The 16,572-nt window shown below is 38.8% G+C and overlaps 1 protein-coding gene across 1 annotated transcript in view; it reads left to right on the top strand.

Moving 5' to 3' along the window:
• Nucleotides 1–7,557: 7,557 nt before the first annotated feature.
• The window catches only part of LOC306764863 (transmembrane protein 132C), a gene marked incomplete at both ends in the record, with an annotated part of 132,593 nt that continues 123,578 nt past the window's right edge, over nucleotides 7,558–16,572 (top strand). The window contains one exon of the mRNA XM_079252151.1: nucleotides 7,558–7,603. Within this exon, the coding sequence (XP_079108277.1) occupies nucleotides 7,558–7,603 (46 nt within the window). The remainder of the gene's footprint in view (nucleotides 7,604–16,572) is intronic.

Genomic DNA, 16,572 nt, shown 5'->3' on the forward strand with positions numbered 1-16,572 from the left:
GCTGGAACTCTTACTTTTATTTGCCTGTTCCTTAAACCTGAAAATATTTTTTTTTTTCCTAGCTGGCAGATGCTTCATTAGTCATTTTAAATTCCACAAATATCACATATTACACAATTAAAATGTCATTAATGTATTTGGCTTTATCACATTTCTACTAAAGAGAAGTGACTAAATAAAATGTTAGTATTCAACTGCTGCTCCCTTGTTGTGTGACATGAATGATGGTATAAACGAGGTACCAGCCAAATGCTAGCCAAATTGAGTGAAGGTTTGTGAAGTGGATTCAGAAATACCTTCCAAACGGGACAGTGCTTGGCAAGCCACTGTGACATATGTAGCCAACAAACCAGCACTCTCAAGTGCAGAGACCTTAAATTGAGACACAGCCAGAATATGGCACTTTTGGTTTTACATGAAAGTATCCCTGCTCCAACCGCATATGGAGGTTTTTTTCGTCCTCCTATTGGTGTCCGTCCTTGGTGTCAGTCATTGATGTCATATCAAGAATGTTCAGTCCTGGAGAGCTACTCTCCTGCATCTTTTAAATGGATCCCATCTCCAAGACACTTGAATCAAATGAATGACAGGTTACCAGGCATCTGAAGAGCTGAATGACTAAAGAGACAGTGAATGCAACTGTGAATTCAAATTTTAATAACTTACATTTTAAATGGGTAAAAGTGTGATTTATCCATATTTGACAGCACTCCCAGTTGGTTGGTATAACACATGCGTTTTTACATGACAGCTCAGGTCAGGAGCTCTCTGTAACAGTTGGTCCCATGTCTTTGTTCCTTTTGTTGTTGAATTATAAGACTTCAAATATGCACTGAGGTCAAAGTTCAAAAGTCTGTTTTTCAAAGAAAGAGTCATGTATAGTGTTCATACTGCCGCGTTATTCTCCAGAGAAAGACCTTTCCAATGATGGATTAGGTTTAGTTTCACTAACAGAGACCACACTTTCAGAGAGCACTTGAAAGACTTAGTATAAAAAAAAAAGCTCTTTGTATTTTCATTCAGTTATTTTGGGAATAAATATTTAAAAATGAGTCAAAACATTTTTTCTGTCTTTTTTGTTTTTGCTTGAGAACCACAAAGTCCTGCAGACAACATAACACAGCACCACTATTGATTTCTCGTTGTCCCAATGGACTCTGGTTTAAACGTATATCTGTGCATTATTTTTCATAAGAAATCATATGAACAATTTGTGAACTCAGCATGATTCATGAATAATCTACTTAACTCCCTTTTTTTGGCAAAGCTGCAGGTCACAAGCTCTTGAGTTTGTGCATGCCTTTCAGGGTTCCCTGGTGGAGCAGACAATCTTTGTCTCCCACTGTCACTGTGTGGCCACAGGAGCATACAGTTTCTTGTTAGACGACAGGAACAGCAGGTGGCCTTGTGCATCCAGTGGTAGACCATGAAAAAGAAATGTGCATTTTTACTGTAGCGGCTCCCTCCAACATCTCAGGCTTAGCATTAAAGCAGCTTCTTGAGAGTGGTCACACAGCACTTCCTGCTAAGTCAAAATGTATTTGAAATTGCTTGCAAAAAATAGTCAAAGCCACTGTTATTCAACCTACTTAACTAGTTTGGTTCAGTTTATTTATTTTGCTGCATGTTGAGCTTCAAATCTGACTGAAATAGCTTGAAAAACACAAACCTTTAATCATCATACTGCAACATTACCTGTCTTATTATTACACATGATCCTCACAAGCATGATGGGTATTAAGGAGTAACGGTGGTAGTTAAGAATATTTGTCAAAAATATCACCCTTTGTTTTGTTTGTCCTCTTCCTGACGTCTAATCTTCAGCTGAATTGAAGAGATGGGGGCAAAAAGGGAAAAAAGAGGGAAGATAAGTGCAGTTCCATTCCTATACCCCATACCAGTAAATTGGCTCTATATTAAATTTTGGTCTCATCTATCAATACAAAGAACAGTATCGAAATTACTTTGTTGCCCACATATCGTTGGCAACAGATTGAGCTCCTCCTGGAACAAGGCCATCATTTATCTGGTTCACATTTCCTCTGGAGGTGAAAGGAAGCAAGACACAATAAGACTTTTATTTGTTCCCTGGGTGATAAATGTGACCCCTTTCAACCTTTGATTACAAGATTACCACAAGTAAAATAAGAATCTATTTAACATTTAAACCTGTTGGTTCCCGTTGGATTCCCTTTCTTTTCATCTCTGGGAGCTGGAGGCGTGGGAGTCTCCCCAAATCGAGGAGATTTACACAGCTAAAGTACTCTAGGCTATGCAAAGCAGTGTAATTTGTCCCAGGAGGGCAATGCATAAAGGGAAAGTTAATGAGTGTGAATAGTGAGTACTTCTAAGCAAACACAGAAGTCCTCTGCTCCTGGAAAGGCTGCACGCTCAGAGGTGAAAGGTGATAGACAACCAGCAGTGAAGGTGAAGCTGGAGCCAGCCAAATGATAATACAGCAGCAGAGCATTGTAATTTTTGGTTCCCTCGGTGACGTATCATGAGCTGGAATTATCAGGCCAGCAGGTCTGGAATATCCTTTTGTGCTGGCAGCACATTGCAAAGTGAAGATTGTGGATGGAAATAATCAGCCCTTTCAAAGGTCAGAGGAAGTTAAGCACACCAAAAGTAGACCGTGACACATTCTAGCTGATAAGAAATAACTGTGTGTGTAAAGAAGAATGAGGAGAGTTCACCTTGTCCCATTTATGCTATCATGATTGCTCAACTGTCACTCAAATATAATGGCACATTTGCAGTTAACCCATGTGCAGCTGTAAGAAACTCTTTTCTTGGGCCAAGATTCTTTGAGGCAAAAATGGGATGTATTGAAGTGCAGCTCTCATACTGTGGTCATTAAACACAATAGCATTGAAACATTTATCTTTTAGGAAATTCAAAATGGCCAATTAATAAATAAAACACTATAAAATGTAGCAAAAGTAGGAGCTGTAATTACAATCAACGCAGAAGTGATTTACTTCACGTAAACTACAGCACATATCAGCTTGGAAACTTGTGTGTGCATTTGCACCCACATATATCTGTGTTGGACTTTTCCTCTGTATAATTAATAAAAAATAGTCCTACATGTTTCACCCTTTGTTTTTTTTCCATTTAATTTTTAATATTCCAGTTTTTGTACTTGTGTTATACATGAGAACATTGTCAGTCTTTGCTCCCAATTCGTAATAAAATGCTAATATGGAAAGATTCACTCGTCCTTTATTGTAAAAATAACTGCAGTTTATCTACTTCAAATAATCATCCCTCTTTGGTTTGCTCTTTTTCAGAGTTGTTTTGCTTTTGAGTTCCTGACATTGCCTCTAGTAGAATGTAGGCAGAAAATTACGGGACAAACCATGTGGGACTATAGAGACTTACAGCACTGTAGGCAATAGGAAGGTCACTCTTTACCTTCCCTGTGGGCGTCAGTCTTGAAAACAGAGTGACGGCCCCAGAGAGGCTGATAAGTAAACACAGTTTTTAATGGGCTGTGAGTAGCTGGTGGTAATCTGTGCAGGCCGGTAGTGGGCAAAGCACAGAGGGCGGCAGGGTGCTCTGCAGCGGTTTTTATTAATGCTATCATTGATCAGATAGGCCAAAGGAGGAGAATGAAAGCTGGTGATGAATTTGTGCTTCCTGTCCACCAAGAGCATGGAGGACAAGCTACTGAGGTTGGAAAGGTCATGGATGAAGAATACCACCCAAAATAAGACTAAGGGGACAATTCATTATGTATCATATAGAGGACAGTATAAAAAGTCTCCATGGGTCTGAGTGAAGGTCACAGGGTGACAAAGTAAAAGAAAAATACATTACAAAACACAACTTTACCTTAACTGCTTCTGCTATAGTGTTTATCTTTATGTAAATATCCCACAAATTGTAATTTTATTCATTTATCATATAGACATTCAAAACAAAATCAATAACATGGAGTGTAATAACTGTGTGACCACTAGTTGCCTTTAAAAACAGCTTTTCTTTTTTCAGAGTGTTCTCGCCATGTTCTTCAGTTCATCTGAGGATTGAGACTCTCTGTTACTCCTTTCTTTACATGTGATCCTCACTGGTTCCATAATGTTGAGATCAGAGCTCTCTGGAGATCAGAGCCTCTGTCACAGAGGGTTTTTCTTGTCTTCTTCATGTCGCTGAAGATGTGAAATGATCATTTTCATGACTATGTTTAGAGACCGTCATGCTGGCTAAAGAATCTCTGACCACTCAAGCTGCCATTTGATGCTATACAAGAGCCTAAACATATAAAGGGTCTAAAATATTAACGCAGGCCTGTTTATTATATATCTGCAACAGTTTGTTGTTCTCTTGGCATGCAAACTCACAAGGAACTAAACTGTGTTGCATTCCAAAGTGGAACATGTGGAAAAGGCATCTAAAGCTTACGGTTTGTTGAGTCCAAACGTGTCTGGCATTTCAGTCTATGGTCCTTTTTCAAGGCATGAAAGCCTCCAGTTTTTTTTTTTTTTTTTTTTTTTAAGACATCAAAGACATGGGACCTTTTTCAAGACATCAAAGTATTCATACCTGTCCTCTGAGAGGTCTGCAGAACTAAACGCCCCATCTATCAAGACACAATCACTTTTTATCTCCTAAATAAAGCCCGCCATTGCCTTACTTGTGTTTTTTTCATTCTCATGTTTCCAAATTTAATATATCTTGTCATCTAAAGGAAGAAGATGGATGCTTGGGAGCTTTTGCAGCAATAAATGTTTTTATAATTTAGCCTGGGAATGGACTTACCATATGCAACACTGAGAAGGAGGTCAGCTTTTTAATGACTTGCAGCTCCAGACCATGTAACTAAATCTACTCATGCTCTGTCTGGCGCTGCTTCCCAGCAGCTGAATGGACTACGGCGCAGTGTTGGCTTCATGGGATTTGACTGAGTGTCGGGCTTGAGAAGGACTGACTTTTGGACATGTACCAGCCTTTGTGTGAGTGATGTTCCAGTCCAACATCACAGCTAGCGTAGTGACAGCCCTCCATCAACACTCAGGTCCCCCACACTGCTAATGCTTTTTGCAGCTGGATGAGAGGAGAGTTGTTTTTAGGATCAAATTGCACACATTTAAGAAGAGGTAAGAGCTTGGCTCCATGAAGCCAAAAATGGAAGTTGAAGTAAACCAGATAGAGCGGATTCATATGAGAACAAATACAAGAGCTGCAGGAATTAATTAATAGTCAAAAAGGCTTCAAAGTCACTTTCACCAATGCAAAAATGGATGAAATGTGTGATAAGCTAGCTGAGATAAATGTGGCATGAGTTTTGTGTGAAGGTTGAGAGGTAGAAAAATGAATGTACATTACTTAAATCATATAAAACCTGTCTTGATGCTTTTTGTAAATTAATCCTCTATGTACATTTATTTTGGTAAAATGTGATTCAGATTTGGTCAGTCAATATGCACCTTCTTAATCACAAAAGACAGCAAATTTAAGGCAAATTTATTAATACAAATACAAACAATCCATTAAATATAAAGTAGCAAAATTTCTTTCTCTCATTCAAAATGCAAACTAATGTTAGGTCTGACCTTACCGTAAGTACAGAACTGGCAAACAGGCACTGGAATAAAAGCACATCTTCTGGAAAAGAAGGATTAGACTGCGGGTGACTCATCTTATTTTTCTATTTGGTGTTTTTGGATTTCCCTTTATCTTTCCTTCACTGCACCATCTGGTCTCCCCATAAAAAGAAAATCTGCTCTGAACCTCCTGGTTTAATCAGTCACCAGATTACAGTAATAGGGCACCTTTTTTGATTAACTGTGTTCCAGTTCAGATGAATTAATCAGCAGCCACAATCTTCTTTCTCAATCCAAACAAAAGAAGTTAAGAAAAAAAAAGTGACATACAAATAAAAGCTTTCACAGATTTCCTTTGAGAGTGGAAATGGCCATGCCCACGTTTACTTCACCAAATTACCAGAAAAAAAAAATTCTAGTTGTAGGCAAGAATGTTAAGAAGGCTGAAACACACACTTTGGAAAAAAGACAGTCTCTATAGACTCTTTGGACCTTGTAAGCCTCATGTCCCTGAATATGAGCAACGGGAGAAATGGGGTGATTAACTAAACTATGAAAGCTTACTAGTGCTTACATGTAAATGGCCTAAAGGTTGAACTTGCTGCGTAGAGACTGAATATAGACCATCCTCTTCAAACCAACCAGGTAAATAATCCCACTATTAATAATTCTATTTACTGCCCATTGTGCTAAAAGCCTTCAGTCTAACATCTCTGTAAGGTTCGCTTCAGCTCTCCTGCCACACGGGGGCGCTAGCGCCTGTCAAGTGGTGCAGTCATGCAGTCAGCTGGACATGTCCGGTAACAACTTTAAAAGTCTCTTTTTGTGGAAACAGAAGGCAGTAAATTTAGTGTGGAACAGTTTTTAGTAAGAACGTGGATGTGGGAGAAAGGAAAAAAAAGAAAAAGAAAAAACGCGCTCTGATAGTCCTGTCTGAGGATGAACAGCTCTGAGAGTTGAAATGCCTTTGGCTTTATGATGATTTAAAGAATGAGATAAAAAAATAAAAAAAAAACCAAAACAGTGATATTCTCAACACAATTGTGCAATGTGATGTTCCTGAAGCAGAAGACACCCCCCGGTGTGCGCCGCTGGCACTTTATTGTCGCCGCTTCTCTCGACGCGCATTGGACGGACTGACAATGCGTAAGCTCCTGATTCTGCAGCCTGTTATCCTTCTGCAAAAACATCGAAAGATAAATGCTTTGAACGGGATTTTTGCAGAATATATCAACCACCTGGTGCCAAAGTCTAATAAAGAAGTGTTAGACGAGCACCAGTTGTCGCGCGCTCTGCTGTGACGGTTGCTGGAGCTGGAGTTACGCACAGGACTCCACGGAACGTCAAACCTGCAATCGTGTGGATGTATGCTGCCCTGTGGTGTGACTTTGAACTTTTCCAATTCATCATATTTCACCATGAGTAATACAGGACGGGACGCGGGTCCATTTGTCCCGAAGTGTCGGACTTTACGCACTTCACCACAGCCAACTTCAGGAATCTGGTGATCCGAAAGATAAAAGCTCAACAACTAACCAACTGAGGAGAGCTGGTTGTATTTTTGCTTTTAGCATTTCTTCTATTTTTTCCCTCCTCCTTTTTAAAGGGGGATTAAAGTGATTAGATTCTCGCAGAGAATCACGAAGCGGCATCACAGCTGGCGTTTTACGGTGGCTGGAAGACGCGTTAGGAGCCACTCTTTAAAAAATCCTGGGAAACATTATACAGAGCTATAGGCAAGTTCCTTCTCTTCTATGCTTTAGATTTCTCGACAGCACCAAGTCAATAAAAAACGCTTGATATAAGAATAAGACAAAGCTTAGTGGAACTCCGATTGAAAATTTCTTGTTTGAGATATTTTCTATCCGAGGAAAAAATGCATTTTCATTTTTATGAATGATGTTGAATGTGGGATTTTCTTTATTCAACTAAGACATTTTGACTTCCACGCTTTTTCCTTTTTTTTTTCTTTTGTGGGATTCTTGTTTTTGTGACGGCTCAAAGAAACATGTTGCCTTTACTGCTGCTTCAGTTGGTGGCGTTACTTTTGGGAGGTAAGCATCCTTTCAGTCCCTGTTTGTCTTCTGGTCCTGGGCTTCACTGGAACACTTGCTTTTCTCTCACACTCACAGCAAAAAGTTATCTCAAAGTATGTGTATTTATTTATGTATTTATTTAATTTGAGGGGCTCTCCCACCTGAGACACATGAATACACCCTGTCATTCTCATCTTTTTGAGGCTGTTGGTCTGTTATGTCTTCATTTTTTCCATACAGCTCTTTATCACATGACATCTGATTTACATGCATCAAGTTGTTTTGCTCTGGCTTTAAATGACATTTATCTAATGAATATGCCTGTATGTCAGCAAATCGCAGGTGAAACACAATAATTTGGGCTTCATTAGTTCTTGCTTTGTCAAGTTATCACACTGAAACTCCTCATAAACTCGTAATGATCTTATTAGGAAAGTTCCATGAGTTGAATCAATGAGAGCATCTCGTAGCTGAAATGGGAACATTAGCAGCAGTAGCAGTGACCATTGCAGCTGTAAACAAGCGCCTAGTTTTAACAGTTTCCTCTCATTATGAGAGTGCTTGTAATTTTCAGTTTCCTGTGCTGGGGACATTGCGCCAGTCCATTAGTGCTACAAGCGCAAGGCAGCATCTTTTTCAGATGTCTTGCATGCACAGTGGAGATCTGAGGGCAGCTGGTTGTCTGGATAATTAATCCCCTATGGCTTGTGGGAAAATGGTTTAAGCTAAAAGGCTATTTGATAATTTAATCTTTTCTACTAATATGACCATTTCATTCTAATTAAACCTGACTTTAGCAGATTTTATTTTGTAACTGAAACCAGTCAGCTGCATAAAGCTCAAAAGTGTGTTTTTTTGTTCTGTTATTTGGAGCCGTTGGACATAATATGCTTGGCCTTTTCCTCTGGACTACACAAATCTTTATTTAATTGCAGACATGCCAACAGACTTTGCCTGAATTCACATCTTCAGACTGTATCCATCATGTCTTTTATGCGAACACCTTGGTGCCGCTTCTTTCTTGGAGCTCACTTGACAACATCGCTCTTCTGAGCCTGTGACTCATTGGCTTGAATGCTATGGTAATGATGCTTTCCCTATGCCAAGGCCCTCTCAGTAACCGTACGCAGCATGGTCCTAATTGAGTATTGTGTGTCATAAACCTGCAGGACACCGCTTCTCACGGTGAAAAGTGATGAAAATTGATAACACAGACCAGGAAATTAGAGGATCAGATCTGCACTGGAGAAATGTCTGCACAGCATAATGAGGCTATAATTAGGGAGGGAAATCTGGTATTCAGGTCTGACTGTGACCAAATCCTTTGTTATGAGATGCAAAAGTAACATTGGAGTGGAGACTTACTGCTTAAAAATATGTCTAATGACATATAAAAGATCATTTTGATTATTTGAAAAGAAAAATAGGATATTATAAAGAAATGATTTGGTGTAAAAACACCAAATCATCTTTGTTTCTTATTCGTTAAACTTACTGTTATCCAAAAGTGGACCAAACAAGGATGGTCTCTAGTCTATAACTTGAAGTACTGATCTCAGCCCATGCATCAGAATCCTATTAAAGTGATGTGATTAGTCCTGCAGGATTTTTCTTAAAAAAAACAAACAAACAAACAAAAAAAAAAACAGGATTATACAAACATACCTGGTTTTTTCACAGTGCAGACTGTTCAAAAATGTCTACTTATGTGGTCCCTCACCTCACGCTGCAATCTAGCTTGACCCTTTTTTTGAAGAGGCAACAAGAATTAAAAGAGGGGTACGATTCTGCAGAAAATGTTTCATTTAGATTTTTATAATTGTAAATCAGTTGAGGTTAAAAAGTTAAGATGATCATTCCAGTAAGAGGTCTGATCCATGGAGTATTTTCATGTCAACTTGACTCGGAGCCACAGAATTCCTTCACAGTGGAAGATTTAAACTCAAGTAAAGGGAGATTTATTGAAAAGCTCTGATTTTGAGTTCTTCAGCTGCTCGTCTATTATAATAGTACGAGGAGCATATGGACATTTAGATGTAAATTAAACAGCATCTTTGAGGCGTTTACACCAGGTAGATATCTGTAATGTCACATTTCTTGTCCGCTTTTGTAAACTCAGTTATTTAGAGAACAGAGAACATGAAAAGGAAAGTAGAAATCCCCGGCTTGGAGATATTTTTATCAAGGCTATCTTAAAGCTCTGTTTTGAGCTCACTGTAGTGCACTTCTGAGATTTGCGATGGAGGACGCTGATGAAAAGAGGCATATTTTTTCCCTTCCTTCAAATCCAATTTGGCGTGGCTTGGGTGTTTTCCTTGGTTTGGAAGGAGAAAGTAAAAGGACTCATAGCAATAGCTCTGCGTGAGCCCTCGTATAAACTTATTTGCAGTATCATTTCCAACCATTTCAAATGTTATTAGCTATGTTAATGTGCCAAACTGTGCACCTTTGTTTGTTTAATGAGCATTTTATGAGTGGGTGGGCTATTCTAAATCCCTTGTTCTGCACCGTCATGCTCATTATGAATAAAGTATGCGTGGGAGGTATACATTGTAGCTGCCTAATCACTGAGTCCAAAGAGCTTTTCCGCCCTCTGTAAATTCAAATATCATCAGTATAATGTCCTGTAATATTTCCATGAAGCTTATCTGCCCTCCGTTAATTGGCTCTCTGTTACTGCTGTGATCTCACGTTCAATTTAATCAAATTTCACAATTAAGGGATTGAATAGAGCAAATTTGCGTAAAAGCTTTAAATAGAGGACTTGTTAGCATGTGTATGGGTGTGTGTATGTGTGCGTGTCCGACGAAGGGCATCACTGCAATAACTGACAAACATGCTGATGCAGAGCTTGTGTACTCTCTCATCAGCAAGTTGTTGTGTCTGAACAGAGGGCCTCCTCTTCATAAATCTGCTGGGTGTCTGTATGTGTGTGTGTGTGTGTGTGTGTGTGTGTGGTGGGGTGTGTGTGGGGTGCTCACTGTCTGGTTGGTTTGAGGTGTGGTAAAAAAACTGGAGACCTGAAACAGCTTGTGCTAGACTGCACACTGCTGCAGTGTCATTTTTTAATGTGCAGTGAATAAATCATGGTTAATCACAAACTCAGACTACAATGGCAATTTCAATTTAGACTGGAGCTTGTTCAGGCCGTATTAAGCTAAATGCTAAATTATAAACTAACATGCTCACAATGACAGTGGTGACAGTGGTGACTGCTTCAAGCAATCTTAGGGAAAAACTCCAGTGTCGGTGCATCTGTTGTTTTATTTGATTTTTCGTTTAATGTTCATTTCTTTGAAATTAAACACAGATTTTTTAAAAAGTATTTTTGTGAACAATTTATCAGCCGACAAAGCGGCCCAACTTGGAGTAAGGCTGTTGTGGCAAATGAATTAAATGCATCCTATCTGCTGACAGGTCTATCATTTCCTCTTGTTTTACCTCTAAAATACCACTGTTCCAGTTTCTCATGTTCCTTTTTTGTCTTTTATTTTCTTTAATAATTTGATTTGGTTTCACTAAATTATACCAGAAAGAAAATAGGAAAATAATTTAATGGGGACTGAGCTGTGCACTGTATAATTTTATTCGTAGGAAGAAGTGGGCTAAATCATCTATGTACATGTATCTAAATGTACCGATATATTTTCCTCTACTGAGCTTCGTCTGTGTAGCTGGATCTTGCGAATATGATGTTGAGCCACAGAAATACCCCGACCTGCCTGACCTATGGACGGAGTATCCTTCATATAACTGACTTTCTCACAAACAAAACAAAGCTGAAGAAAATTGCAAAAAACTTTTGCCACAATCTCTTTTTGATGATGAGACCAGATTGTTACATGTGCCATTCAGGACATCTCAAATATGCTTGGGTTATTAAGGTCTTGACTCTGTGCGGCCAAACCATGTGTGAAAATGATGTGTCATCCTCCCCGAAGCACTTTTTCATAGTTTGAGCCTGATGGATACTGGCATTGTCTTCCTGGAATACGTCTTTGTCATTTGGGAACTGATGGAAAAACCTGGTCACAACCCCCTCCTGTAATACAGGCATGGTGGGTTCAACACTTCATTCACGGTTTTTTCTTACCCTGATGCACCCATCACACTGTTTTTCCAGAGTACAATCTTTAGGCTCCTTGCAAATAAGAGCCTTCATCTTCTTTTAACCTCATTAGTTTCAGAAATCTCCTTTATTGTGTTCCTGCTTGATGCACTCATCTAAAAGACAGTAACATCTTTTCTGTGACCACATCATGTGTCCTCGAACATTTTTGTTTCAGAAACGAGAAACTTCTCACTGCATCATTAAGGGTTAAATAGCTTGTTGCCAGCTGGAACATATTAATTGCTGCATTACTTGTTCGGTGGGAGGCTTTTCCCTATTTGCTTAGTAAAATCTATGTGGTGACTTTTCTCATTTTGGACCAGGCAGTGTAGATTAATTGGATCATTAAAGTAATCAGTATTCATTCACTCAATCATCATTCATTACTAGGAGGTCACTTGACAGATAATATTCATGCCTCGTCTTCATTTGCTTGTAATACTAAAGATAATAATTAATTAATAATTAATTAATTAATTCCCATCATCCCTTTCATGACTAGGATTTGGTAAACATCAGCGGCAGTGCTCTGGCAGGCCCGATGACCCCTGAAAGGAACAACTTCCTAAGCGATGCTGCAAGAGCAAACTTATTAAATGATGTAATATTTCTGTAACAGGAGAACTGTCGCTTAAACATTCATTTCTCACTTGTAATGATCATTCCCACTGATTTCTGAAACTTTAATCCTTGATTTTCTCTCTATTTGTTCTTTGCCCAGACATCTTCCGCGCCAATGTTATGGCACAACTATGCAGGATTCCAACCAGTTTATGACTTATAGGATGCTGCAAAAACACAAGAAAGCTTGTCACACCCTCTGCACAGACATTAAAAAGTTTCAAGACATTTTATTTAACTCTCTGCATATATGTATGTATTTCATATAATAACGCACTTACCCTCTCTAAATATTTATTTTTATTTTATTTTATTTGGAAGATTTCAATATTTTCATTCCGCCTGAAAAGGAAGGAAGAAAAAGGCATTTCACATTGTTTATTGTAATGTGAAAGCCACTGAATCATAATGTATGCAAGAACACCAGAACAAGAAGTGGATTATAGTTTTATTCAATAATACATTAATAAAATGTCATTAGCCGGTGAACTTTCTCTGGCAACAGAAACTGCTACGGCAGCATTGCACAATATTAGATATTTATGTAATATATGCTGCATTAAGGCTTGAGCAATATAAATACACTCTACAACTTGATTTCCTTGCAAGCATATATATGAGAGAATTGAAATAAGATGGATATTTTTGCAAATACTTAAAAGATTGCAATCTCTGCAGATAAAAAGTATTTCTATGTATTTTCACAAAGCCGTTCTTATTTCATGCCAACAGAGATCCATCCAAAACTAAAGTTGTTTCAGGCATGTTTCAACTGGAAAAAAAGGCCCGTCTCTGCATCTGTAAGAGTGCCATAATTGGTTGTGTTGGGGACTGTCACCACCTTTAGGAGGCATCAGACCTTAATGCATTAAAGGCAATGATCTGACAGGTACATACTGTCAAGGCCCATTGACTTCTTTGTGTTGTGGCTGATTGATTGTTGAGATTATGTTTAAATGGGAGTCGTGCATCTCTTTATGATTCAGAGTGCTGCACTCATGCCGTGGAATGCTAAACAGCAGCTTTAAAACTACCACTGAATTTCGATTTTAAAAATCTATTAGCGCTATCCCTTGAGCAGTGCGTTCTGTTTGTGAATAATTACCGTTTGTCACACACGCTCGTCTGTGATGCAGACCAACGTATGGCTGCATGATGAAGGAATTATGGTATATGTAAAGGTGTTTCTGATGCAGCACATTTTATAACTCGAAAAGAAAAAGCATTAGTCTTAGATAAGCCCATCTTAATGTCAAAATAATCTCCGCCAGAAGTCAGCATTTTATTGTAGGTGGAGCATTTTGGCTTTTTCTGGAGCACAACATCATGAAGAGAACGCTCAAATGGCTGCAGCTGGTTTGAAAGAGAGTTAAAGTCACCCTCCAATGGTTGGTGGTCTTTATGGGATTTGATTTCTTTTGCCGCTTTGATTTTGAAGACAACACTCAACAGAAATACCTCTACAAAATAATCATCCTTTCGTTTGCGACAACCAAGTTGAATTCTAAATGACCTCGAGTACACTTTAACCATCGGCTAGATGGTCCTTGATGTAATTGGAATGCCAGTGTATCTGTGTGTCTCCAATCAGTCTTAACACAATCACTGGTTCCTAATCAGTGAGAAGGTAATGGCTACCTCAGTGTACAATCACTGCACAAGTTAAGTCTAGAAGGGGTGGCTGTATCTTAATGAAGTCCCTTGAGTGATACGCTGAGTCTGTGCGACTGTATTTGTAGAGAAACAAGCAAAAAGCTCCTGTGTGAGCAGTAACTAGCATTGACTTACTTTTTTATTTGTTGTTTTTTTTAAAACAGATGCAGCACACACACATTTTCATGCTCTATTTTTTTTTTTTTTGCCTTTGCTGTTCAGAAGCCTCCAGTCCTTAAATCTGGCAGCCCTGCAGTGCTCATGCTGCTTTGTTTCACTCATGATGGGGAGCAGTGAGCTGACGACAAGAGAGGATTAGAGATGTCCAGTCAAAACATGGCAGTAGTGAATCATTGGTCCTGTAGAGCTCGGTGGTGTCACTCTGGCCTGTACATACAGCCACAGCCCGCTTTGAGTCACTATCTGTGCCTGCAGATTCCACTCTTAACCCAGAGGCCCTCAATTTCACAGTAATCGGAAAGACCCACCCAGAGCTGAGACAGAATGACCCCGATGATAATGAAGGATTAGCTTTAAAAAATATTACAGTTTAATTTAAAGTGTGAATAAAACGGCATGAGGATGTTAATGGAAGCCTGAATGCTGTCTTGTCCCTCCACTCAGAATTTTTGATTGGTTTTTATCAGTGTTTTACTAACCCAGCATGGCTTAATGGAAGACATTTTTGATTGAACCAGACTGAAATGTCTCATCAAACTTGTGCAGATGTTGACGGTACTCAAAAAAATGAAACATAATGACTTTGATGGACCATGACATCATCAGCGGATAAAAATGCTCATATTTCCAGTAAACTAGCTCTGCATCAGCTGGGTGTACTGTTACAGATTATAGAGACCTTCATGGTCACATCAGCACACGTACTTGATGTTTCTGTTCTAAAATGTGAAATAGTTGTCAGTTTATCCTTACCGCCAGTCCTTTTTGTTCTGCGGTTTGGCTTATAGCTAAATATTTGCAACAGAGATCTCATGTTCATCAGACGTACTAACCCGAATGCACAAAGCAGCTGATATTTGAATTGTGCAGTTTCACGTTCTGACTTAAACTCGTGCGTTTAAGAGTCATGAATTAAATGTGAGAGATGGATGTTGTTAAATTGGTTTAAACATTTAGAGATGGAAGCTGGAGGCAGACTATTGGCTGCTGAAAGTGAGTGAAAGTCTAAGACTTTAGAAACTTCATAAGCAGACGGTGGAAGGAGATTTCTAGTAGTTTAACTCACGTCCTTTAAAAGCTTTGTACAATGTCAGTAGATAAAAGGTGTAATACCGTTGAACTGTGATATGACTTTGAATTTGTAACAATGGCAAAAAAAAAACCCAAAACCCACGAGCCAGGAGTGGAGTAGACTGAAGTTGTCGACCCTCTGACAATGATGAAGGCTTTGATATGACTGACTCTGAAGACGTGCTAAGTAATTGCTTCTGTATGCCTGAGATGAGCCCGAACAAGCAGTTTGCAAGAGCTTTTTAGTCCTGCTGGGTTGCATTTGATTACTATTTGCTGTCTTGTTTAATGCTGTTTTTGTGCATTCTCGCTGAACCTTGAAGACTGTTGTGTGAAGGCTCGGTAATTAGATGTTCTGGGAGTATGGCAAGTGCTGAAATTCAAAGTGATGTAATCGGTGCTCCATCCTTAATTGCACATGCCATGTGTTGGACGGCTAATTTAACCAACAAACATGGAGCAACCACAAGTTGTCTTTTTTTCTAAATTAGCCTAAATTTGGGGTGTCTCTCCTGGGTTTTATTTCTGGACTAAATAATGACTGTATCTAGCATTTGCATATATTTCTGTGACAGAAACTCTTATATCACGCTTTAAATACTCTAAAGAAATATATAATGGGGAGGGGAAACATGGACAAAAAGTGATAAATCTATAAGAGCATATAAAGCAACAGAGCATGTTGGGTTTTGTTTTTTTGTTTTTTTTTGTTGTTTTTTTTAAAATAAATGTAAACCAGTGTTCATTTAAAAACACATTTGGGATCTAACCTGGATGTCAACCAGGCAGCTTCTCTTCGAATGAGAACTGCTTCTGAAGATATATTGTGAGCTGACCAGCAGGGAGAGCTGGGTTGATCTCTCAGATAGCAGCCTCCTGTGAATGAAGACAAATGAGAAGTGAAGAATCTCTGTGTTTCTGCATTACGACTCCGTAGTCATGAACTGAGACGAATGCTCAGAATCTAAAATGAAAATTACTGAAACCTCTCTTGCACAGAAACCGACATGGTTTATAAAACTTAAAGTTTTAGGGTAGTGAATTCTGCACTCTGGTGTTGCGTGCATTTTTATGAGAATTAAAGTTGGTAATTTGTTTCATCTACATTTGTTTCTGTTTTAAAAAAAATATAGCTATAAAATAAAGAATGGTCACAGCTGGACAGCGTTGATACACAGACAACTGAGTATTAAACTAAAGTTTGATCATGTTAATAGCGGTGCTACAGCTCACACTTGAGTTAAAGATGCTTCTGCATATTTCATATAATTGCTTCGCCTCTGTTCAAAAGTCGTCTTTGCTGAATAAAAATCCCACTTTAAAGAACAACAACATTGCTCAGACAGATGTC

The sequence above is a fragment of the Telmatherina bonti genome (genome assembly GCF_933228915.1).
Source record: "Telmatherina bonti genome assembly, chromosome: 13".
Classification (NCBI taxonomy): Eukaryota; Metazoa; Chordata; class Actinopteri; order Atheriniformes; family Telmatherinidae; genus Telmatherina; species Telmatherina bonti.